Raw genomic sequence first — 26,788 nt, forward strand, 5'->3', positions numbered from 1 at the left:
GAAATATTTTAAGGACCTCCTCCTTAAAAAACAGATATTACTTTAAAACATCGTACTTGGTACAGAAGCCAGTTTCATTTCACATTTTTATCTAGTCTAACTTCACTACATTTATAAAAATAAAATCTATTTTGTGTCTTAGTTTACAGAGCTGAGAACCCACACCAGCTGATATATTTATTACTTCTACTATCAAATTAATCTTTTCATTCCAGTCCATCAATACTGTACATGTAAATTACCACAAAAACTTGGCACTGTTACACCATTTGCAAAAAATAGATAGCAATAAATCCTAACTATTCAAATATCTTTATTGATCTATCAGGAAAACCTACTTATAATTTGTTTTTCTTCTCAAGAAAAAAAAAAGTTTAAATTCCTGATCCTGGTATTCCTTTTCAAAGAAATCATCACATCTTCAGATTTTAAAATTTGCATCCTCAGAAAACTCTTCTTCAATTAATCCCATTAACACAAACCACTACTTTGTTATCAGCTGTCAAGCATTTTGTAGTGTGTCAGTAAATAGTCTTCATGCTGCAAAACAATTCACAGTAGACATGTAGAAGGGCCATAGAAGCAATTTTTTTTCTGTATATAACTCTATCAATGTATTCCTAAGGAAGAGCCCTCTTGGTTTTTGCTATGAATATTCTATTTTCATTTTAGGTTCACCTATAATTGTAGTGATATAATTTTATCTACACAGGTGTTAATAAAGTATTTGTTATTTAGGAAGTTAGGTCAGCTGAGTGCAAGGCAAGCGCTCTACTGACTGTCCTATCTTTCTGACCTATACAGTCCAGTGGTTTTCAAAATTCTGACACATGCAGACAGTCAAAATTCAGAGAAATATTTCTTCAAAATGATCACAAAGGCAGATAAGTTTTTGTGAATTTATATGTAGTAGTATTTTTGTGTATTAGTTTTTAATTCTAATGTAAAGCAAAAATTATGGCCAGGCGTATATGTTAAACAGAAATACATTTTGAAGGAGAGCAAGAAATTTCTGAATGCCAGTGTCAATCTATGGACCACACCAGTACTGGCAGAGACCATATAATTTTTTTTGAGACCATATAATATTGCCCCATACATTCGTTTTGTTGAGCTTTCCATTAAAAAGAAACAAACACATTTGGACAATGTAAGATATGTCAAAAAAAATAAACCATTAAGCATAGACCAATAAGGTTATCCTTCTCTGATTATAAAACTTATTTAATTAGAGTAATGCTTCAAACCATGACTATAGAACTATAAACTTCAAACTATTACAGAAATATTGAAACAAAATAAACAAAGAAAGTCACTTTTTTTAACAATAACATTATGATTTAATTGCTTAAGAACTTCTTCCTTTGAGCTGTCTAAACAATGAAAACAAAGCTATAAAATATTACATCTAAAGACTTACCAACTTCCAACAAATTACAATAGGATGCATGTTTAGATGTAAAGAATAAAATTAAGTAAAATAAAAACCCACAATAATTTTTACCAGTAATCATCTATAAAATCCCCCCAATTTGCATACTGAAAAGTTGTAAATATCAACAAAAAATATCATACTGAAAAGTTTCGACTAGTGGAGATATATTTCACATATTCTGATATTCTGTTGTCAGAAACATGTGACCAAAAACATCAAAATTAGAATATAGCTAGCAACTATATATGTAGCAATAGCTATATTGCTACATAAAACAAGTAGAGCTAATGATAGACCAAACCTAAAGAAGGGAAAAGGGAAAACTATAGAAAGAAGTCATGAGCATACACCGACTAAAAATAATGTAAAATACAAAAATAAACTAAGGATATTCTGAGGTACAGAAACAAATTCAGTTATGGAGAAGTAGTTAAGACTGGTACCTGGACAGGATAAGAAGAGAAAATGCCTTTAGAAAGTCTTCATTGAAACACATCTGGCTCCAGCCCACCAATTAATCACATTTGAGTGAATCTCAAGTGTCACCATTGAAAACCACATAAATGGACACTTTATGTTTCATCCTTATTTCTTATTTGTATCCATTTCATTGAAGACTTCTTTAAACATTCATATAACTGGGATGTAATTCCTCTTTGTTTTTTTTCTAAGTCTGATAAGAAAATAAGTCCTTATCAGTGTTTTCATTCCATATTTACCCTGTCATTTTTCTGTGCTTCCCTCTGCTTCATTCTTAAGTCCCACTCTAGGGTGTGTGTGTAGGGGAGGGAGGTGGTATTAGAAGTGGATGCTAATTCCAAAGAAGAGAGATCCCCAAAAATCAAAATCAAAAGGCCAAGACTCAGCCGCTGACAATCACTGTGCATGCAGCTGATGTCTGGAGAGCTGTGATAAAAGAATTACCTGCTTTGTTTGTCTCTGGAGTTAATATCCGCCCCTCTATCTATCAGCAGTTGACATATTGTTGGCCTACACATCTGAGTGGCTAGAACAAGTGGTGTCCGCCCATCCTAAGCAACAAGAAAAATAAAACAACATCAGGAGAACATATCTCCCTAAACATAAGTGTAAGAATATAGGAGTTAGAGTGAGAAAAACATAGCATACTTACTGCATCTTTCACGTTCACTGAGGCTCCGTGGTCACAAAGGAGCTGTATGCTCGAAGGACAGTCTGCCATAGCTTCAGGGAACAAAGGGAAACCATACGTATTGATTACCATAATAAGTATTCATAGGATTTTGCTAGGTCCCTATTAGGCATAAATTCTTTAATTTCTAAACTTCACAAACTTCACAAGCCTCCTTCAGTATAGTAAGCGACAACTATCTGGAATCTCACGAGACAAGAACATCTAATAATTTTGTATCAGTTATTGAGACTAAGGAATTCTGTCATCGTTGTCATTAGATAAGAACATGCTGCTATTCTCAGAGCATATTCGGATTATAAAACACATTTTCCATTTATGTTTTTAAACAAGGCTATAAGTGATTCTTAAGGTGTTAACTTATTTTATATCTAAAATGTCATATAATTTTCACTAATACATAGATTAGTAAAGATGTAATTTATATTTCTTCTAAAAGTTGAACTTTATAATATCTCCTTTAATAATATAATGTAAAATATTGTCATCTTAAATAAAATTTATATCATAAAATCCCATGATGCTTTTCCTGTTACAATTTATTACTGAAGCCATACAATTGAGGTCAAGGGATAGATAGTACAGGGCTTAGAATACTTGCTTTGCATCTTCCTGACCCTGGCTTGGATCCCTAACACTACATACATATGGTCCTCCAAGCACTGCCAGGAGTCACCTGAGCACCACCAGGTGTGGCCCAAATACACACACTCACAATTCATAAAGCTGGATTGTGTTTACTTCCCCATGCAATTTTTTTTGCTAAATATTTAGTAGATGTTATTAGAATATTAGCACGAAATATACTGACAAAGTCAACATTTGAGGGGTAAAATCTAATAGAAGAAAACAAACCAACACAAGAAAATACAGCCCAGTAAGTATTTCACAAAACTTTAATCAGCCCTAATAGACAACTTTAAACTAAATGCATTAAGCCAAGAATTATACCATTAATAACCAATTATATATAACAAATAGAAATGTAAAGCATAACAAATTCTGGAGTATATTGAACACACAGTATTAAAGGACCTTGATGGATAGCACTGGTTGTACACTGAGCTCCAGTCTCCCTCGCTTTCCAGGATAATGAAGCTGTGCTAGGCACCAGGATTCAAAAAGAGATTTAGTCTCTCATCTCTCTTACAGAGAAATCATGTGTGAGACATATCATGCCAGTGGAAACTGACAGAAGTGATTTCAGCTAACTTTTGAATGTAGGGCTTTAAAAAGTTGTGGCATATTCTGCTATAATCATTTTTTTTTCTTTTAGCAGGAAAACAGAAGAGCCTTTCCTTGGCTGTATTTTGAAGACAAGAACAGGAGGACTCCAGGTAATGATGGAACTGCAAATGAAAGCAATCTGGGCTCTTGGCTGATCACAGAGAGCAGAGGCAAAAGCCAGTCTGAGAATCTGGACTGCGATAGCAAAGAAATAAACTGATTTTTTGTTTTTGTTTTTGTTTTTAAGTCAATGTTATTCTGTAGTTTCTTTATTAGGGCAGCCATACCTTATCCCCAACTAGTACAGTGCAGAGCAAGGCACTGATCAGATTTAAAAATGGGGTACAGCAGTAACAAATACCTAAATTAAATAGGATTAGTTTAGTGGCTTGAGAAAAGGTGGTGAGTAAACAAAGAAACCTGTTGATTTTTCTCATCTCCAGTTAAATATTGGTAATGCTCTATGGGTCTGTAGTAATACAGAAAGTATATCCAGGGAACTTTTCTTGGGGAAAAGGACAGCTCAGACCTGTAGTACCAGGTACATCAGCTTTCTTATTTTGGTAGGGTATCATACTAAAAGGAGGAGGCAAGCAAGAATAGGCCAAGATGTAAATCTACAGCATCTATAAATCTGCAGGTGTGGAGAAGGCAATTATTTCTCTAGAACAAACGACAGGATATTGTTGCTCAAAACTTTTCACAAAGACCTCCCATTAAGAAAACAAAAAGAGGTGGTGAGGAGAGGAAGATTCATTCCTGGAAAAAAACACCAGATTAAGAATATCTATAATTATTAATAACTTATTTCAAATGCTGTGAGGTGGTACCATTAAAAGAGAGTTAGGAGGTCTAGTCCTAAAGATAAGAAATGAAAATTAAAAACCTGTCCAGAAAAAATAGTTCCTGACATTTGGAAGAAGCTGGCAGTAAACAGACCAGAAACCTATCAACGTTTTAAGGGATGATACCCCAGACCAGGTGACTAAACATTCATGATTGGTCCATCCCTAAGGGACCACAACTTAGGACTTTATCTCCAACACCAAGTTTATATGTAACTCTGAGAGGGAACAGAACCTTTCCCCAGGCAGAAATAATGCCTGATATAATTATTGTATAATTTCAGTAGTCATTCATTTATTGAGACTAATTTTATATCCTAACAGAATATATCTTTTGAGAATATTTTCTGAACATTTGAGAAAAATGTACATTCACTTTGGTGATGTTGGAAATTTGTTACCATTTGATTATTTAATTAAAGTCATTATTTCCTGATTCATTTCTTTTATCCAAATGATCTTTTTTTTTTTTTTTCGGTTTTTTGGGTCATACCCATTTGATGCTCAGGGGTTACTCCTGGCTAAGAGCTCAGAAATTGCTGGCGTGGGGGGACCATATGGGATGCCGGGGGATCGAACTGCAGTCCTGATCCTTGGCTAGCACTTGCAAGGCAGACACCTTACCTCTAGCGCCACCTCGCTGGCCCCTATCCAAATTGATCTTTTAATCTAAATGCATTACTGTAAAGTGGTATGTTTGCAATTCCCTACTATTATTATATTGTTGTTAACATATCCCCTTTAAGTCTGATATTAACAGTTTTATATATTTAAGGTTGATCTGTATTTGGTGCATATGTATATATAGTTCATTGTTATTTGTTTTGTTTTGTTTTGTTTTATTTTGAGCAATACCCAGTCTGTTCCTTGGGTTTACTCTTAATTCATGACTCAGAGATCACTCTAAAGGATACGCAGAATATCAAATGTTGATCCAGGGATCACTCTCAGGTCAGCTGCATGCAAGATGAATACCTTACATGCTCCATCGTTGGCACATGTATATTAATAACTCTATCTCCTTAAGGGTTGGCTTTTTGATCATTATACACTTCCTAGAACACTTGAGGGTAGGTATAACTGATTCATCATCTTTGGACTTTTTTTTATCTAGCAAATCAGCCTACCTGAATACTCTCAGCTTAGACTAATACATTTCAAATTCACATCCATAAAATATTCTTAACATTCTTTTCCTCTAGAATTATATAAATATATTCATTAAGAAATTAAGTTAAAAGCTTAGCCATTTTAGCAATGAAGTTAAGTATCTGCTACAGAAAAGCCTCTGCCTACCTGCATCATGAAGCGCAGTCCGTCCCTGCAGGTCAACATGCTCATAGGACTATTGTACTGTTCAAATAGAAAAAATTTAAAATTTAGGAGTTTCACTTAAAGCAAATACCAATACTCAAGTAACATCTGTTATTCAATCTTAAAATATTCCACTTATCAAAAAACCAAAGATACTAGACAAGTCACTAAATATTTTGACGTGAAACAAATAAAAAAAGCATTAAATTGTAAAATGTAACAGTATTTCACCAAACAGAAAAACATATGGCACATTACAATAGCATGGGGATAGAGAAACTGTTATTATTTGGGTACTGTTTCAGCAAGAATTAAAACTTGAACAACAGATTCAGAAAGACAAGTGTGATCATTTTGAAACCTGGAGGCAGAAAATGTTTAATGGAAATATATGACTGGATTCTTTGAGCTGAGAACATAACATAGTCCACTAGGTTCACAGAACGTTGTGTCTTCAGCCTGATTAAAAGTTTAACATGGAAGTAAGTAATCTAAGTTATTAAATGTTTAACTAGAAAGAGAGATGCTATCCTAGGTCATTTAATTTCATGTTGTATACTGACAACAGAAAATTCCAATCCCTAGCTAATGTCAACAGGAAGGTCAAGCCTTTGTTATTTATTTTTAAAACACTCGAGTTATGCAATTGACTTCCCTCAGAGTTTCTGATTCTATTGTCCACATTCTTCCATAAATGATGGAAAACTATTATGTAAGCTAAAAAAATAATCAAACTACTATTTTCTTTGATCTCAGATGCCAGGAACACATTAAAAATACACCTATTATTTGCAGTTAAAATAATAAAGTTTTCCTTATTAAATTTTTTATTACCTGTAGAAGGTTTTTTGCAGACACAATGCATGTCCATACTTTGCAGCCATATGAAGAGCACTTCTTCCTATAATATAATTTACATATATGGAATTTTTCACAAAAAAACATGATTTACTTTTAAAAAAAATAGTTTTGACAGAGAATTTCGTTGCTGGTTTTTGTACTTTAATAAGAAATTAATAAACACGCCAAGAACAATAAAGTCAGAAGAAAAATTAAATACAGAAATCCATAAAGAGCTAGAAGTTCACCTTAAAAAAATAACCGAGCAATTAATGAAATACTGACATAGTCAAGGAGGGTATAAATAATGAAAGACAGAGTGACAGAATTCACATAACATTTCCAAGACAGGGAAGTACAGTTGTGAAATGGAGACAGAGATTAAGCCAAAGAAAGTACATTTTATAGTATCAACTAAAATTTGAAGTCCATTAAAATACTGTGTCTTGGGGCCGGCGAGGTGGCGCTAGTAGGTAATGGCGTCTGCCTGCAAACGCTAGCCAAGGAAGGACCGTGTTTCGAGCCCCCGGTGTCCCATATGGTCCCCCCAAGCCAGGGCAATTCTGAGCGCTTAGGCCAGGAGTAACCCTGAGCATCAAATGGGTTTGCCCAAAAAAACAAAAAAAAGAAAATACTGTGTCTTTAGATTAAGACTGACTCAATAATATGCCATTGAAATGTATTTTAAGGGAAATCACAAAAGTTGGGGGCAGGAACAGATTACTGAAGGTAAATTTGCAGTACTAAGTCTTTCTCCAAATTCTATATCTCCTAATTGGTATTCAATATTTATATTAAATTGTATTCAATATATATATTAAATTGTATTTTTTATATAGTATATATATAATCTTTGAAGGTGAAACATAAGAAATTTTACCAGTTATCACAATCTCTAACCTTTAGTGCTCTAACTTCACAAGCTTAAATCACAATTTGGCTTCAGAAGTAACCCTCTCTAAGAACAGTAACAATTACATTTTATATTCTTCTCCTATAATTTAAGAAACTGATTTTTAGTTTCATGAGTTAAATATGTAGTTAAGTTGATTTTATGAGTTAGTGCGCGCTAAATTTTCCTGGGTCTAATACTTCAGTGTATCTGACTAATCAGTTTTGGGGGGGAGGGGAGAGCAAGTCTAGAAATTACTAAGGTTTAGATACAACATATTCAACCATTCCTGAGCATTCCCTGATTACAAATAAGTCAGATATAATGCATTCTAAGTTTAATATGCTGCATGTTATGAACAAGCGTGCTAGAAACATTTCACTAACTGGTGAAATACACTAACTGGTGTTTGCAAAGGACGAGTATGTCATTGTATAATGGAGGTAGGCACCATGTGATAGTCTCTTATGTACCGAGATGCCACAGAAATTTGGTCAAATAAAAATGAAGACTAGGACAGGACTTGAGCCAGTAATTAGGGTTAGGGTTAGTATTAGGGTTACAGCCAGTAAGACATTTGCCTTGGACATGGCCAACCTGGGTTCAATCTCTGGTAGCTCATGTGTCCCCCTGAGCCCCGCCAGAAGTGATTCCTGAGCACAGACACAGGAGTAAACCTTGAGCACCACTGGGTGTTGCCCAAGAACAAAAATTGTTTTAAATATACCATTATATATTACATTAAAGCTTCATATCTGCTAAGACATAGGTCATAAATAACAAGACTACACTATCTTGAAATCTAGTTCTTTTCAACATACTTTTATAGTACTCAAAATAAAGAGGTTAAGATAAAAGACATGAAAATTCTTTATCAAATTTTAATCAAAAATCTTTAATTTGGTTAACATAGTATTAAAAAACTACATAACAGCAAATAATATAAGCTTCTTGCTCACACAAAAGGAAGACAAATAATGAAATCAAGCAAATAAAAAAGATTTAAAAAGGTAAAAAGTTCATTACAAAGAGTATGTGGTAAAATAGATTATGACATGATGTCTGCTGAGACTGAAAGCATTTGAGATAGAGGAGGGAAGGCGGATGTCACTAAATTGCCAGTAAGCAAAAAATGCCAACAACATCAAAATAGAAAAAAGAAAAAGATACTTTGAATCTTCTTGAATTAGAATCAGCACAACAGGTTATCTTAGGATTCTAAATCCCTACCCCAAAATAGAAACTAGATTTCTATGGGCATTATAACAAAGACAGACTGACTACAACTCATCCAAGGTATAGGCAAGTCAAGGAAAGATCAGTGTCTTGTGGCTTCATTAGCAGACACAAGGAGTAAGCGCGTTAATGTTTGCAAAAAGCTTAGCGAAGTAGCTGTGTACATGTTCTCTAAGTGTTTCCCATTTTTCCTGTGGTCATTATTGGTGATCTGTTGTGAGGTGGTTCCACATCACATGTAATGGACATTATTTCCTTAGATTACCATCTGCTGAATAACCTTGTTAGAAGTTTCCCATTACAAGTAATGTGGAAATATGAACTAAATCACATTAAAAGGGTTTTTCAATTCTGAGATGTTAGGATTCTTTAATATGATCAAGATAACATTAGACTTCAGGCCTCCAAATACTGCTCTGTTCAGTAATCCTTTCTCCTAAATTACGTGCTCCTAAATTACTTACTCCCTCACTTCCACAATCCGCCCCCTACTCCCCAATGATACTCAGAAATAAACCTTCTTTTAGTATTTAAAAAGAGAAAAATAAAGGATTTCTTTAAGTTAATTAGTACTTGGGCTTCACGAAGAACATTAGCAATAGACAATGATTGCATCCTCTTTCTGCTTTGTAAATGATGGTGGCTGTAAACATACCTGCAGAGTCACTAGTTGTAATGTCAACTCCATGTATAAGAATGGCATTCAAACATTCAAGGTTCCCCTTTGAGGCCACAACATGGAAGCTAAATACAAAAAAGTATGTGTTATGCTATGAACACTAACAAAGAACAATTAAATGCCGCACTAATATCAACTTTTATTCAAAATACACACACTTATCTATATATGTGATTTTAAAAAAAGCATGCACAAACATAACTATGATTCTTAATCATTAAAAACTCAAACATATTTAATTCTATTATATAAATAACAAAGGCAGAGATACTTGGAGCTTGATAAATACACTGGTTTTTATATCAGATTATTTGACTTAGTTTCAAATGTACTAAAATTGCCACATACAAACAAAAAAGTTAAGTTATAGCAGAATGACAAAGTTAAAAACATTAAAAATATACCTAATCTACCTCATCTTGGAAACACCAAATTAAACGTGGCATATAAAGATATAAAAGCCTTTTAAAAAGCTAACTAAGCTACTCTTGAAAACACCCACCAAAAAGAAAATGACTTCAGTCAACTTCTTCCCAGTTTATCAACATCTACAACTTAATTCTTTGATTTGCTCATGAACCAACAAGATGATGTCACACATTTGATTGCAAGATGAATATGTTACATCAAAATGGCATATGGATTATTTCTAGCTAAAGATCATGAGGAACAACAGAAACAATCAGAACTATTTACCTCCCCCCTCCAAATTGCCTAAAAGATGAGATAAGTGGCTGTAAACACACACACACACACACACACACACACACACACACAGTATAAGGGTTAAAGCTTTGTATCCTGGAGACCTCATTTGATTCCTTGTCACCACAAGGCCCCCCCATGCACCAATAGAGGTCACTCCTGAGAACAAAGTCAGGAACTATATATAACTCCCCTGACCATCACTAACCATCGCCACCACTAAAAAGAATTAGGTAAAGCTCTGAACCAGGGCAGAATACCGAAGATAACTGGCGACCAGAAAAGCTTTTTTGCACATGGCAACATTTGCTTATCAGACATTTGCTATTCTCATCTCCCCTGTCCCTTTGAGTCCCTACCCTTCTATTGCTTTTTCAACTGCTTGTCTCTGAGTCTCCATGCCTTTTAAACTTACCTATCTGCGAACTTTGCCTTTCTCCTATTAATCTGTTTTGCAGCATCTTAATTTTAGACCAAAATCTGAGAAGGGAAGAAGGAAAAAAATTTCTTCCCTGATGCACATAGGTGAGAATAAAAATTAATGTTAAGCCATCAAGTATTTGAAACAAAAGATAATAATGTTAGCCCATATTGTTAATCATCAAATACTGTGGACAACTCACAAGTATTTTGTGTGCAGTAAGAACTGAAATAGGCTATCAACCAAATCCAAACTGGAAAATACAGAACTTGTTGACAAAGGAAAATGAACTTGGGTTGAAAACAACAACAACAACAACAACCAGGTCCTCTCAAACTCAATTCCAAGGCCTGTGAATCAAAAAGTACCTTGGCTTTTACTCCCTACAAGAATATATCAAAAGACTTAATTGGGAGTCTTAGATTGCCTATGGAAGCTCAATACCTGTATAACAATACATCTTAAGATGTGTATTCCTAAATATACAAGTAGTCTCCTCCACCACTTGTTTTATTCGAATACCTTTTCTTTTTAACTCAGTTTTATTTATTTGTTCTATTTTAATATATACATTTTTTCTCTATCCTTACCATTTTTGGTGCTGCTTGGTACAAAAAGCCTTGACTGGGATAAAAGCTCAGAACAAAACCAGACGACAGAGACTGTGTGTGCAGCCTGTCATCCTTACCCAGAATAGTACCAGCAACACAATATTACACCATACGTTGTTGTATGGGCACAGTAAAAAAAAAAAGGAGGGGGGAACCATAGACACAGAAACAAGATCTTATCTTCTAGGGATAAGAACTCACTTTTTATAGCAGAAGGGTGTCTCCCATCCTGAATATGTGTCATGTGGATACAACCCAGTACCCAGGAGATTGGGCAGTGTTAGTCCAATACCAAACCCCAGATCCCCGACGTAGAAATGATATAGCTCTGGGCAACACCACCAGGAACTAAGCTCCATTGGGAGATTTATAACACTACTCTGGCACCAACTTGTGCCAGTTTTGATAGGACAACGAGGAAAGGAAAACTTGACCTAAGACCAGGCTGTCCTATCACATCACCTAACACTAAATGAAAATCAGAAGAGCTACCTACTTTGAACTGTGAAAAATAAGAGCACCAAAAACAGAAAACTGACTTTGACAACTGTGACTGAGCACAGGCTACCTTGGGACTAATAAGGAAAACCCTACCCTAGGCTGTAGTCCAGGACACATAAAAAACAACAACAACAAGATGTCTTATTGCAGAGGTCCAACTTGGACAACAGAGACTGAGCAGAACCTTTGGATCCATAATATCCTAGGCTTCGGCTTAGGGACTGAACGAAAACAGGGAGCAAGTGTTACAGAAGACTGAACACCACAACAATGATGGATAGGAACCTCTAGAACCTAGACACTCTATCCTAGACCCTGACCTATAACCTGCGCAAATACCAAGATCGCTAGCTACAGTGGCTTGATTTTCTCACACACAACCGAGAGGAAACTTTCCTGGCATCACAAAAAAGCCTTTGGGATGGGGTAATGAGTATATATGGAGCCAGGGGTTGATCCCATGATGGTATGCTTCAAGAATGGAGAAACCCTGAATCTTTTAGGCCACAGGAATTCCCTTTCTTCCCCAATGCTTGCTGTGCCTATGCAAAAAAAAAAAAAAAAGTGGGGAGAACGCCAAACCCTACCATTCCAACACCCATACTTTTTCTTGTTTTGTTTTGATTTGTTAGTTTTTGACTTTATTTTCCTTCTCTTTTTTCTTCTACTTTTCTCTTTCTTTTTCACGCTTGTGGTTATTATTTAGAGATTTATTTTTATTTTTAATTGCTGGGTCCATTTTTTTTCTTTTTTTTTTCTCTCTCTTCTTTCTTTTTTGGTAGTTGTCACCAAACTTTTTTCTCTCCTTTTTCTTATCCTTTTTATCTCCAATGATGGTGGAATGGATGCTCAATCTACAACAAGCTGTAAAGTGGAGACCAGTTGTACTAGCATACTAGGGGGTAGAGGAGGGAGATATGGGATGTATACTGGGAACAGGGGCAGAGGGAGGACTGCATTGGTGGTGGGAATGCCCCTCATTCATTGTCACTATGTACCATAAATGATGCAGTGAAAGATTTGTAATGTACTTTGGTCACAATAAAAACTAAAAAAAATTTAAAAAATTTTTCTATTATTAAAAAAAAACAAGTCCTAAACTAGTACAATAAATACTGAACACACATGGTAACATGGAAGGTGCGATCACCAAGCAAGGTACATATGTGTTGGGCCACATTCTCAGCAGTGGTCTTTGTGGATCATATAATTTCAAAAGTTTATATTTCCCCATACCCTGAACCATGAGTACTCCTAAATCACCGTTATTCATGTCTTAAATTATTTGCCCTAAGTGGCCAGAGCAATAGCATAGTAGGTAGGACATTTGCCTTGCAAGTGGCCAACCAGGTTTGATACCCAAAATCCCATATGTCCCCTAAGCCTACTAGGAGTAATTTCTGAGCACAGAACCAGGAGTAATCCCTGAGCAATGCCCAGGTAAGGCTCAAAAACCAAATGGATAAATAAATTCTATAAACTTACTATTCTACATAGAACTTCTCAATTTCTGATATATAAATTCAAGATTTATTTCCAATGTGGTTTATCTATCTATCTATATCTATATCTATATCTATATATCTATATATCTATATATATATATATATATATATACACTCAGGTATACACTCAAAACAAGCAGGACTGTTCTGATTTACTTCCTTTTATATCCCCAGAACCAAAAAAAGTACAAGACATTGGACCTATAATTTTCTTTTTGTTTTTCTTGGGCCACACCTTGTGACACTCGGGTTACTCCTGGCTTTGCACTCAGAAATAGCTCCTGGCTTGGGAGGCCATATGGGATGCCAGGATATCTAACCACTGTCCATCCTAGGTCAGCCATGTGCAAGGCAAATGCCCTACCACTGCACCACTGCTGCAGCTCCTGGACCTATAATTTTTAAAAATATTTTTTTATTCCTTTCCATTATGACTTTTTTGTGTTTTTTTTTAACAGTATAGGCTTTAATCTTACTATTTTATTTTTTTGCTTTGGGGTCATGCCTTTGTGAACACAGGCTATACCTATTTTCAGAGTTTACTCCTGGTTCTGTGCTTGAATGAACTATATGGGGGGTTGGGGCCAGAACTTGGATCAACTTCATACAAAACAAGCACTCTACTAACAGTACTATGTCTCCAGCCCCAATTTGTTTGTTTTCTTGTTTATAGGTTTGGGGGAACACACCCAGCAGTGCTCAGGGTTATGCCTGGCTCTGCAGTTAGGGATCATTCCTAGTGGTGCTCAGGGAACATATGTGATCTCAGGGATCAAACCCAGGTCAGCCACGTGCAAATCAAATGCCCTATCCAATGTACTATCACTCTGCCTTCCCCCAATTTATTTTTGTTTTAACAAATATTATTGTTTTATGCATGCAGTACTATTATACCATGTGCCTCACAAATTTTAATAACTAAAATGATTAGAGATAAAAATCAGGGCATGACTTGGACACTTTCCATACAATACAAGATTCAGTCATACCTCTTTATTGGAATGATGACAGATATAAATGTAAACTAGAACCAAGCACTAAGTAAGACAAAACTAGGTTTGTGTACAATTTGAATAAAAAAAAATGTTTGTTAAAGGGAATATGATGGATAAGTTCTCTTTATAACAAAATTAAATTGCTATAAGGCTGAGGGTATCAAATAATATCTTAATGGAAGTTAGAAATCACACTACCAGATTTTTGGGGGGCAATTTTCTTCAAGAAAGAGTTTTAGGGCTGGAGCGTTAGCACAAAGGTAGGGTGTTTGCCTTGTATATGGCTAACCCAGCACAGACCTGGTTCAATCCCCAGCATGCCATATGGTCCCCAAACCTGCCAAGAGTAATTTCTGAGTGCAGAGCCAGTAGTAGCCCTTGAGAGCAACCAGGTGTAGCCCAACTCCCCCCCCCCCAAAAAAAGGAGAGAGTTTTAATCTTCCAACAATCTTGGGGATATCATTTTTTGTTGGTTTTCATTTCTTAGCTCACGAAAATTTTAATACTTCTTTAAAAAATTAGAGGCACAGTAAGGACAAAAAAAAATCATAACACATCCACATTACCTACTCCTGCTTGCTAGGAATGGAAAGACTGCTTCAGAAAGAAGACATACCAATAATTCAATGCAGAGATAAAAAGGAAAACTTGAATGGACATTTATAGAAGTATTCATGTGAAATTTAAAAAGCCAGCCTTAAATAAAGCATAGTTTGCTTCTGTATCAGTGACCCAGGTAATCTGAACACTCCCTACCTCCGAGGACAAGTCAAAAAGTTTAAAATATAAGATATATATGGAGCCGGAGAGATAGCATGTAGATAAGGCATTTGTCTTTCATGCAGAAAGACGGTGGTTCGAATCCAGGTATCCCATATGGTCCCCTTAAAATTTCTTAGTCTAGAGCCAGAAGTAACCCCTGAGCACTGCCGGGTGTGACCCAAAAACTCAAAAACAAACAAACAAACAAACAAACAAAAAACGATATATGCTTGAAGACTTTAGTGAGCCAACAAGATGGTGAAAAGGAACTAGCCTTTGATGTTAGAATGATCAGAGGTCCATCAAGGCAAATCTGGTATGTGTCTACTGTGCGCCTGGATACCTAAGTCCAAGAAGAGAGTTGGGAGGCTGAAGAGCATTTCTGACCAACAGAGATGGGAGGGAAATGGAGATGGGCATCAGAGCTCTCCCTGTGATGGAAGGGATTCTTAATGAATCACCCAGTTTTGTCAGTAAAGGTGCAACCCAAGGAAAGAGCTGAATATGGAGAAAACATCCCTGAAGAGATTACAGCTAGTCTCCAAACATTATATTTTTGAAACAGGACCTAGGTGAAAAAGACTTCCCTTTTTTACCTTTATTTCAAAAATAAAAAGACATTCAGATTAAAATTCCTATAATTAGATACAGAAAATATATTTATAACATGTCTTATATTTTGATATAGAAAATGTTTTTCATTTAAAAAGAGTACAGTACATAAACAGAAGTTTTCTTATACTATAAACCCCAGAAAAATTCTACTTCTACAGTGAAAACTTCACAGAATAGTCAAATATTTGAATAATTCAAGGTCAAAGTTCACCAAATTACACATGATTTTTATAACTCTGGTCAAATACTTTGACTCAAAATTCAAAGAATGGTTGGGAGGAACTGAAGAAATAATGTATCATTCCAAAGATTTCCTTCATCTTTTAATGTCTTGGCATTTAGAAAGAAAATAAATATGAAAAACAAGGTCACTTTTGGGTTTACCTAAGTATAATTTTAAATTTAACAAAAATAGGGCTAGCACTCAAAATAGCCTGTTTCTGAAATATCAAATTGCCTTCTGGATGTTAAAGTAATACTTTAAAAATTAAAGGTTTTTTTAACTTATTATTATTCTCATAACTACTTAATTTTAAAATTCATTCTTTGCTATTTACCAAAGCATTTCAAGCTAGTGACCCATATCAAATATTAACTACTCATTTCTGATATCCATTCTGTAATTAGTGTTTAGTTTCCAGTTGTAATATTCTAAGTCTTACAAATATAAGATTGAGAGGAATTTTAGGAAATGAGACTTTTCACCTCTAGTAGGAAAGTTTTCCAGAAATTTCAATAGCAATAATTGTAAAAAGTAGTACCAGAACTTAGATCCACCTTTAACCCAATTAATCTCCACCTTCAACAGGAAGAAAAGTGATGAGAATAGGGCAAGGGTGAGTGAAAGAAATAAGTTCATAAGCATATAAATAAGCTTGTAGTCCACCTCAGAAACAAACAAACAAAAAAAAAGACTAAAAAGTGGGATTACCTGTGTCCCCCTGAGCAATAAGAGTTATTCTGCCTACCTTTCTGCTCTAAACAGCCTCATATTAGTGAAACTGCAAACGATAAAAGTAAGCTGTGGAGAGAGGAATAGAAAAACAAAACGAAGAATTCCTCCAAGATAAAACTCAGGTTCACGTCTCATCCCAGAAGTCTCTTCATGAGATAAGAATAAGCTATTAACCTCTGTAAATTTCTTACTGATTGTAGAGAGCCACTAACAGAAGGCTCTAAGAGAAGTAACAATGCAAAAATCATAAACAAATATGCACCAAATTATCCAAGCTGTGGTTTGCCACAGGAATCACTAAACCACAAGATCACTGAGTAGTACTTTAGCATTTTCCCTCTAATCTAAAAATAATTCAAACAAACAACATCTTTAGTCCAAAGTGTTTGATAAAGACATTTGAAAGTCTTCCACAGATGTAATTTGTACTTACGCAGATCTGCCTTCCACATCGAGCTTGGCTGGATTGACCCCCTTTTTAGCAAGGATTGAGGACACTTTTTCTACATCTCCCCTTTCTGCTGCCTTCATCAACCGGTCATCGTATTTGTTCCAATCTGGTACATGCTGCAAGGAGGAAAAAAGAAAAAGTAATCATGGCATACCGCTACATTTGTAGTGGTACTTTCTAAAGGAAGGAAGCAAAAGAGAAGGGAAAGAAATACTGTGAGATATATCAATTTTTCTCTTGTATACTGTGCTTCTTCCTCCCCACTGAGCTAGCTTTATAAGAATAGTTACAATACCTTTCCGAAGCACATAACATTACAAGAAATCAGTTAGGGGATGGAGCTATTCAATGGCGATGCTCAGGGTTTATTCCTGGTTCTCTGCTCTGTGCTTACTCCCAGTGATGCTTAGAGGACCATAAGCAGTGCCAGGGAGTCGAACTGGGGTTGGTCAGGTGCAAAGTAGGCATGCCTTACCCATTATACTATCTCTCTAGCAAAACATTCGAAATGGTAGTTTTGAGGAAAAGATTCTTTTGAGAATGTTCCTCAAATTTTCTTTACCTTTATTCTTAAAACCTTCAAAGCAATAAAAGGAAATAATTACTGAACATCTACCCAAACACAAATTACTCTAATAGGCTTTTTATTTTGGGGGGCGGTATACAGTATTACTTCCCTTTAATAGATAAGAAATATTAAGATTCTGGAGATATTAATAATCAAAGTAGCTAAGAGTCTAGCCACAACTTTTCACTCACTCACAACTTCCTCAATCTCTGTGACTATCCTATTCTCTAATTTAAATTACCATTGGTCCTGGCGACAGATTGCAATGTATGTGTATATAAAAGAATGATCAAAGGCAATATTTAAATAGGAGGATTGATACATCATAAATTTTATTTGTGTTAAAATATTTTACTTGTGATGAAGAAAATATATTCAAGACTTTCTTAAATCAAAAAAAAAAAAAATGAGGGCCCGGAGAGATAGCACAGCGGCATTTGCCTTGCAAGCAGCCAATCCAGGACCAAAGGTGATTGGTTCAAATTCCAGTGTCCCATCTGGTCCCCCGTGCCTGCCAGGAGCTATTTCTGAGCAGACAGCCAGGAGTAACCCCTGAGCAATGCCGGGTGTGGCCCAAAAACAAACAAAAAAAATCAAAAAAATTAATCTTTTCCTTAGCAAGCAGAAATGCCATAACCGAAAAAAAAAAAAAAAACAGAACCAAAAAAAATACATATCAGGCTTACTATACAAAAGTATATTTGGCACAATTTGTAAGTTTATTTGGGGGTTTGGGAATAGTCAACTATTTTTTCATATAAATAATGGCTAACAGTATTCCCAGACCACAAAACCTTACCAAATCCTACCAAATGTTCTATTTTCAGATAGCAGGGGAAACAGATACCCAGATACTAAGGTTTTAGCCTTTAAAAATATTCCATTGCAGGGGCCAGAGCGATAGCACAGCAGTAGGATGTTTGCCTTGCACACAGCTGATTATGGTCTGACCTTGGTTCGATCCCTGGCATCCCGCATGTTTCCCTGAGCCAGGAGTAATTTCTGAGACAATGGTCAGGAGTAACTCCTGAGCATCACAAGGTGTGGCCCCCCCCCAAAAAAAAAATCCACTGTAAACTTTCTTCTGTGCTAATGACCACCATTATTTCTACAACAAAATAAGTTCCTATTTTTCTCTGTACAAAAGCAAATCCTATGTCCACATATACAAGTTTTTTTGTTTTGTTGTTGTTGTTGTTTTTGGTTTTTTTTTGTTTTTGGGTCACACCTGGCAGTGCTCAGGGGTTACTCCTGGCTCTGTGCTCAGAAATCGCTCCTGGCAGGCTCGGGGGACCATATGGGATACTGAGATTCGAACTACTGTCCTTCTGCATCTAAGGCAAATGCCTTACTGCTGTGCTATCTCTCCGGCCCCAAATACAAGTTCTTAGGAGAAAAAGTACAGCTCTTACATGAAGCATAACCTCTAAACGTTTGATTAATATTCTATCTAGCATCCCTTCAAGACCCTGCCTTTAATTCTCTTAACCAGTTTTCTAGTCAAATAAGCAATAGATTCATTAGAGTAGCTAAAGTAAACAATGACTATAAAAATGGAACAGATAAAAAATAAATGTATTACAAGTTTTTACTCACTCATGAAATTTACTCTCGCAGAACCTAGTTCAAGAACCTATACATATACCTATGTTTAATTTGGTAAATTTGGAGGTGTACATCAAACTTCAGAAATTCAAATTCCCCATCTTGAATAACAGATTAGCTTCACTTATTATCTCCAAGTCTAAACAGAACTAGATATCAGGCATCTACTCTTAAGCTTTAAAAGTAAAGTTTACTTACTCTAAATTGGGGAGTGGTAGTAGAAATAAGCAGAAGAGACTTTTTTTTTCAAATGCCAAAGGGATTAAGTCATGGTTAGCACAAAATACTTGGCCAAGATTGATTAGTTTACTCTTGCAGTTAAAAACCTCAATTTCACTTCCCAGTAAGCTTGTTGGCAGAAGAGCCATTCAAAATACTGAAAATGTAAAATCTAGTAATAATGCCTCTATAAAACTTGCCAAAGATTATTAAAGCTTCATTGTCACGCACTTTTATCCAGCCCTATTTCACCATGCAGTTTTCTGCTTTAGTCCAGTGTCAGTTAACAGAAAAAAACTGCTCGATTATAGATTCCAGGATACTATTTGTAAATGAAAATGAAACAAGAACTTTTTGTTTACTGTCACTAACCCCAATGTACTAATGAACTAAATCAAAAAGACCAATGCCAAAATAAAAATCAATTAAATAGTAACGCATTAAAAAATAATCAAGAGTTCAGAAAGACTAGCCAATAATCTTTAATGACATTGTACGACAGGGATACCTACTCTGTTCTTAGGAGCACATGTAAGCCAACAGTTCATCATAGACCGGATTCAGTTTCTTGTTGCTAACAGCAAACTATTTTTGCATTGAATTACAAATCTCTTGCACTCACAAAGCAAACCTCAGGCAAATTCTAACAAATGGCTGTCGGTCTCTACAATTCTTCCTTTTCTACAAGCTTCATGCTGGGTTCCACTTAGCTTGGATCTCTAAGGATTGTTTCTTCCTCTTCAGGATCCTTCTCCGACTTCATCATGCTTGAAAATTATCTTCCTTGCAGTGCAGCAACGGGATTAAGAGTAGCCAAAAGTCAGATACTGTAACTCCCACGTTGTTATTTTTTAGACGCTGTATTTTAACGACATGCCTTTCAGCGACCCCACTGAAAAACTCCAACAACACACTGCATCCTGCTGCTTCAACGCTGCTGCAGCGCCTGATCGAGTGTCCACGTCTGTGTTGTCCAGTGAACACAGCCCTGCCTGCCTCCCATTGGTAGGTTTTATTTTGGATTCCATAGGATTTGACAGCTGAGTGACAGAAAGGAGCTAAGAATATACTGCCAATGCATACTTGTCCTCTGAGTAATAGATTTCAGGTCTACTGGGGCAAAGAGATTGTAAAACATGCTTATTATAGCAAAACAACTCTTGGGACATGACAATATTATTAAGAGACACATTTAGTCATTTCACAAAACAATATTTAGAAGCAGTTTCTTTGGGGATCATCTAACATGAAGTTAAAGTAACTTTGATCTGTGAAATATGAAATTCTTATTTAAGCAAACGTGTCACAATTGAATTGAAGGGAACACACACACACACAAACAGTAACGCTTTCAAAATTTTCATTTTCCTGTGTACTCCTATCAGTGTTCTGTATCCCACCAGGTTTCATGTTACAGCTGCTGCCAGTCTGTCTCTTCACATGTTAAATGAGAAGAGCCAGAAGCACTGCCAAGACAGTAAATAGACTACATTATGATAAATATTTCTCAACAAATTTTATATTTAACTTAGTCCTCTTAAGTTTAGCACCCTGCCTGATATGGCAAGTAAATATTTTATCAGTGGGAAATCAAACTATCTAGAATAAGGAGATTAAAAAGAAACATAAAAACTGATTAACTACTAAAGGAAACAAAAGTACATGAAACACTGAGCTAGACAATGGGACAAAATCCCCATGTGGGAACAAAGAAGACAATGTACCTACATTCTCTATGATGCAGAACATGCTTATATCAACATTCCTTACATTATCAAGGACGATAACAAACAACCGTAAGCTACAGGGTGTTTTTCACCTTCCAGCTAGTACAATAGTAAGTGAGTAATTCAGACTTCCTCCCCAAAAGCCAGTAGACTTGGAAAATTGTTTCATGGGAATGTAAAATATCCCAATATGTTTACTGAACATAAAATATATTATAAATCATGCTGTCAGTTAAAAATTCAGTTATGAGCATCATGTAGAAATACTCCCTATGACTTAAATTTAAAATGTTAAGTCCATATTTCAACGACAAAATAGTCATATAATGTATTGCTTTCCAAACAATATTTCTGCTACCCCCCATCCCCCACGTCACATTAAACATCACAATGAATTCTTGGCAAGGCACAGACACTCCACCCACTCACTTTATTTCACCCTTCTTCAGAGGAAATCTGGGGTAGAACTCAAGCTTGTCCTCGGTGAACAAAGCAAGCACATTCTTTCTAGAAATAGGACAGCAAAAGCAAAGGAAATAAAAAGAAAGGGAGATGTATAAAAGCCATAAAAGGAGCTGTCCATAATAGGGCTGAGTGAAGAGTCTGGATTTACATGCCATTCATAACCAGGCCTCCCCAGCCTGCTCTCAATCTCCTGTTCATACTTTCACACCTTCCCAGCTATCTGGGCTCAAAGCAAATTCTCTTCTGAGTTCTGTCCATTGCCTAGGTCTGCCTCATTTTCCTCTTTATTCCTGTTCTTTTCAAATGTAATTTTCACAGAGGATTTTTCAAACCTCATCCCAATTCCACTGTTCCCGCTCTCTCTCAAGCTTACTGCAGGATTTTACTTTTCCTCAGATAAGTAATACTTATATGAGGTGATAAGTACTTATCACTACTTATCCCCACTTATCACTACCTATCATGAATTATGCTTACCTCATTAGTTTATGTGGCATTTGTCTCAAAAATTAGCAAAGCAATCAGTAAAAATTGAATTCAGTAGCATGTGGGGTATATATTCCATTACTAACTGGGATTTATTCTTGGGTGAAGAATGGTTCCACATATGAGAATCAATCACTATAGAACACGATGATAACAGAATTCAAAGACAAACCTCCACAATCATTTCACTTGATGTACAAGTGCTTTCATAGTCAAAGCACTCAGTAAACTAATAGAAGGAAAGAACTTCATCATAAAAACAACTATATGTAAAAAGCACTCAGATAATATACTCACTGATCAAAGACTAAAAACTTTATCTTTGAGATTAGTAACAAGAGACTCACTACTTTTATGCACATAGTCTTATTTTAAGTCACGTCTGAACAATGAGACAAGAAAAGGAAATAGGAGTTGGAGAGACACAGGAGTTAACACGCTTTCCCTGCACATGATTGACCACGGCTCAGTCCCAGCACCAAATATGTGGTTCTCCAAGCACTGCAAGAGTGATCCCTGAGTACAGAACCAGGAGTAAGCTCTGTGCACACATTAGATGTCACCAAATTGCCTTCTCCACCAAATAAAGGAGACAAAAATCACCCTAATGAGTAAAATGATCACTTTATAGATGCCATAAGCTTCTTAAAATATGTTGAAAACTCTATAAAAATGTTTTGCAAACACAGAAATCAATGAGACCTAATAAATTAAGCAAAAAGGTAGAGAATAAAAATAACCACATAAAAATCCATTGGGGGGAAAATCCATTATGAGGTACAGAGTAAAAATATAGGGATTAAGGCACTTGCCTTGCATATAGTACACCAGTTTCTATCCCTGGCACTGCATAATGTCCCTACCAGGAGTGACCAGGAGCAGAAAGCATTCTCAGTACAGAAACACTTCAAAAGAGGAAAATCAGAAAAAGATCTTATAGACAAAAATTAAACCATCAGATGCCAGCACCGTTCTGCCTCTCTACTCTGTTGTCCTGCATTTTCGGTCTGATTTCACCCTTGGTGCGGCTCATCAGCCAGCCTGCTTTCCTTTGAGCTTTCCGGGGAGTCTGCCTTCCCGTGAGCCTTCCGTGGAGGTGAGCCGACAAGCCCAGAAAGGGAGGAGCCACCGAACTCTGCTGGATCTCAGATGCCAGCACCCTTCTGCCTCTCTACTCTGCTGTCCTGCATTTTCGGCCTGATTTCACCCTTGGTGCGGCTCATCAGCCAGCCTGCCTTCCTGTGAACTTTCCGGGGAGTCTGCCTTCCCGTGAGCCTTCCGTGGAGGTGAGTCGACACGCCCAGAAAGGGAGGAGCCACTGAACTTCGCTGGATCTCAGATGCCAGCACCCTTCTGCCTCTCTACTCTGCTGTCCTGCATTTTTGGCCTGATTTCATCCTGGGTGCGGCCCATCTGCCAGCCTGCCTTCCTGTGAGCCTTCCGTGGAGGTGAGTCGACACGCCCAGAAAGGGAGAAGCCAGAGGAGCACGGTTGCTCCGCTCCCCTTCGCGACGGTGCACAGCATTTAGCCAATGAATACAATCACAACACGTAGAAAAACACGCAGTACTAGTGTGACAATGGGGAAACAACATGGGCCAGTGCCAGACATAGAGAATGAAGATGGCAACTCTGATGACTTGAACATGATCAACCACCTAGTCAGTCTCTCAGATAAGGAGTTTAGAGTTGCAATATGGAACATGTTCAAAGAACTCAAACAAAGTATAGAAGAGAAAACTAAAAAGAATCAGGAGAATATGAAGATAGAAATGAGAAAACTCCAAACGGAAATTTCAGATCAAATAACAGGTCTGAGAAACTCAGTAGATGAATTGAAGAAAAACATGTTTGAGATTTCCCACAGGTTAACAGCAGCTGAGGATAGAATCAGTACACTGGAAGATGAGATACATAACAATTACATACAGCAGAAGAAATTGGAAAAAAGCCTCAAAGCAAATGATCAAACAATGGAAAAATTACTCAAAGAATGGGAACAGATGAAAATAGAAGTCTATGATAAGCTCAACAGAAACAACTTAAGAATCATTGGAGTCCCAGAGACTCAGGAAGAAAATCTCCGGGAAGAATCAACAGTCAAGAACATCATTAAAGAGATACTACCAGAGATAATGAATACATGTGATCAAATCCTGCATGCCCGAAGAGTGCCAACTAAAAGAGACCCCAGAAAAAACACCCCAAGACACATCCTAGTCACAATGACGAATCCCATAGATAGAGACAGAATTCTGAAAGCAGCAAGATCGAAAAGAGAAATTACATTTAAGGGAACATCCTTGAGATTTACTGCAGACCTGTCACCAGAAACACTCAAGGCCAGAAGGCAGTGGTGGGACACAGTGACAAAACTCAATGAAATAAATGCTTCGCCTAGAATACTGCACCCAGCAAAACTCACTTTCAGGTTTGAAGGAACAATACATAGTTTCACAGACAAACAACAGCTCAAAAACTTCAGAGACTCAAAACCATTCTTAAAAGAAAAACTGAATGGCATACTTTAAGACAAGGCTTACCAACAGACACACCAAACTTTAATATAAAGATGGCACTAACTCCCAGGACAATTCTTTCTCTCAATGTCAATGGACTAAATGCACCAGTTAAGAGACACAGAGTGGCTAAATGGATCAAAAAACTCAATCCAACCTTCTGCTGCCTACAAGAAACGCACCTGAATAGTCAGAACAAACATAGACTCAAAATAAAAGGCTGGAGGAAAATCATCCAAGCAAACAACACCCAAAAAAAAGCTGGAGTGGCCATATTAATATCAGATGATGCAAACTTTATACTTAGGAAAGTTGTAAGGGACGAAGATGGACATTTTGTATTAATCAAGGGATATGTACAGCAGGAAGAAATCACCCTCCTAAACATATATGTACCGAATGAGGGGCCAGCAAAATATTTAATACAACTGTTGACAAATCTGAAAAATAATATCAATAACAACACAATAATTGTGGGAGACCTCAACACGGCATTGTCAACACTAGACAGGTCAATCAGACTGAAACCCAACAAGAATATACTAGACCTGAGGAGAGAAATGGAAGTAAGAGGCCTAGTAGATATATACAGGACACTCCACCCCCAGAAGCCTGGATACACATTTTTCTCTAATGTACATGGGACATTCTCTAGGATAGACTACATGTTAGCACACAAAACATATCTCCATAATATCAAGAGGATAGAAATTTTGCAGGCTGCCTTTGCTGACCACAAAGCCCTGAAATTATATATAAACTACAAAGGGACACAGAAGAAAATTTTAACACCTGGAAGTTAAATAGCCTCATACTGAATAATCAGTGGGTCCGAGATGAAATCAAAGAGGAAATCAAAACCTTCCTGAAAACAAATGACAATGGAGACACAATTTATCAGAACCTATGGGACACAGCAAAAGCAGTACTGAGAGGAAAATTTATAGCTTTGCAAGCACACATCAGGAAAGAAGAAGGGGCATACCTGAATAGCTTAATGACGCAGCTCATAGAATTAGAAAGTGCTCAACAAAAGGATCCAAAAATAGGGAGGCAGAAGGAAATAACAAAGCTGAGAGCAGAAATCAATGAAGTGGAAACCAGAAAAACCATCCAAAAGATCAACGAAAGCAGAAGTTGGTTCTTTGAAAAAATAAACAAGATTGATAGACCACTGGCAAAACTAACAAAGAAAGAAAGAGAGAGAAACTTGATAACTCGTATTAGGAATGAAAAAGGAGAGATCACTACTGATATGGTAGAGATTCAAAGGGTAATCAGAAACTACTTTGAGAAACTCTATGCCACTAAAAATGAAAACCTGGAAGAAATGGATAAATTTTTGGAATCTTATAATCTTCCACGATTGAATGAAGAGGATGTAGCATATCTAAACACACCCATTACTATTGAGGAAATTAAGAAAGTAATCAAATGTCTGCCCAAAAACAAAAGCCCAGGCCCAGATGGATTTACTAATGAATTCTTTCAAACCTTTCAAGAGGAACTACTACCAATCCTGGCAAGACTCTTTCATGAAATTGAAAAAACAGGAAAACTTCCAAATAGCTTTTATGAAGCCAACATTACCTTGATACCTAAACCAGACAGAGATGCTACGAAAAAAGAAAATTACAGACCAATATCGCTGATGAATGCAGATGCAAAGATCTTCAACAAAATCCTGGCAAATAGGATTCAATGCCTCATTAAGAAGATCATCCATTACGATCAAGTAGGTTTCATTCCAGGAATGCAAGGCTGGTTTAATATCCGTAAATCTATCAACATAATACACAACATCAACAGCAAGAAAAATAAAAATCACATGATCATATCAATAGATGCAGAGAAAGCATTTGACAAGGTCCAACACCCATTCTTGATCAAAACTCTCAGCAAGATGGGAATGGAGGGAACCTTTCTCAATATAGTTAAGGCCATCTACCACAAGCCAGAGGCAAATATTGTCCTCAATGGAGAAAAACTGAAAGCCTTTCCTCTAAATTCTGGCACAAGACAAGGCTGTCCTCTCTCAC

At 36.4% G+C, this 26,788-nt stretch overlaps 1 protein-coding gene across 1 annotated transcript in view; it reads right to left on the bottom strand.

The window, feature by feature from the left end:
- The window catches only part of UACA (uveal autoantigen with coiled-coil domains and ankyrin repeats), a 91,284-nt gene that overhangs the window by 21,627 nt on the left and 42,869 nt on the right, over positions 1 to 26,788 (bottom strand). The window contains exons 2-8 of the mRNA XM_049783938.1: positions 17,143 to 17,276; positions 9,616 to 9,704; positions 6,827 to 6,893; positions 6,290 to 6,353; positions 5,975 to 6,023; positions 2,568 to 2,638; positions 2,360 to 2,466 (exon numbers count right to left, since the gene is read on the bottom strand). Of these exons, the coding sequence (XP_049639895.1) occupies positions 2,360 to 2,466; positions 2,568 to 2,638; positions 5,975 to 6,023; positions 6,290 to 6,353; positions 6,827 to 6,893; positions 9,616 to 9,704; positions 17,143 to 17,276 (581 nt within the window). The remainder of the gene's footprint in view (positions 1 to 2,359; positions 2,467 to 2,567; positions 2,639 to 5,974; positions 6,024 to 6,289; positions 6,354 to 6,826; positions 6,894 to 9,615; positions 9,705 to 17,142; positions 17,277 to 26,788) is intronic.

The sequence above is a fragment of the Suncus etruscus genome, chromosome 1 (assembly GCF_024139225.1).
Source record: "Suncus etruscus isolate mSunEtr1 chromosome 1, mSunEtr1.pri.cur, whole genome shotgun sequence".
In the NCBI taxonomy this organism is placed as follows: Eukaryota; Metazoa; Chordata; class Mammalia; order Eulipotyphla; family Soricidae; genus Suncus; species Suncus etruscus.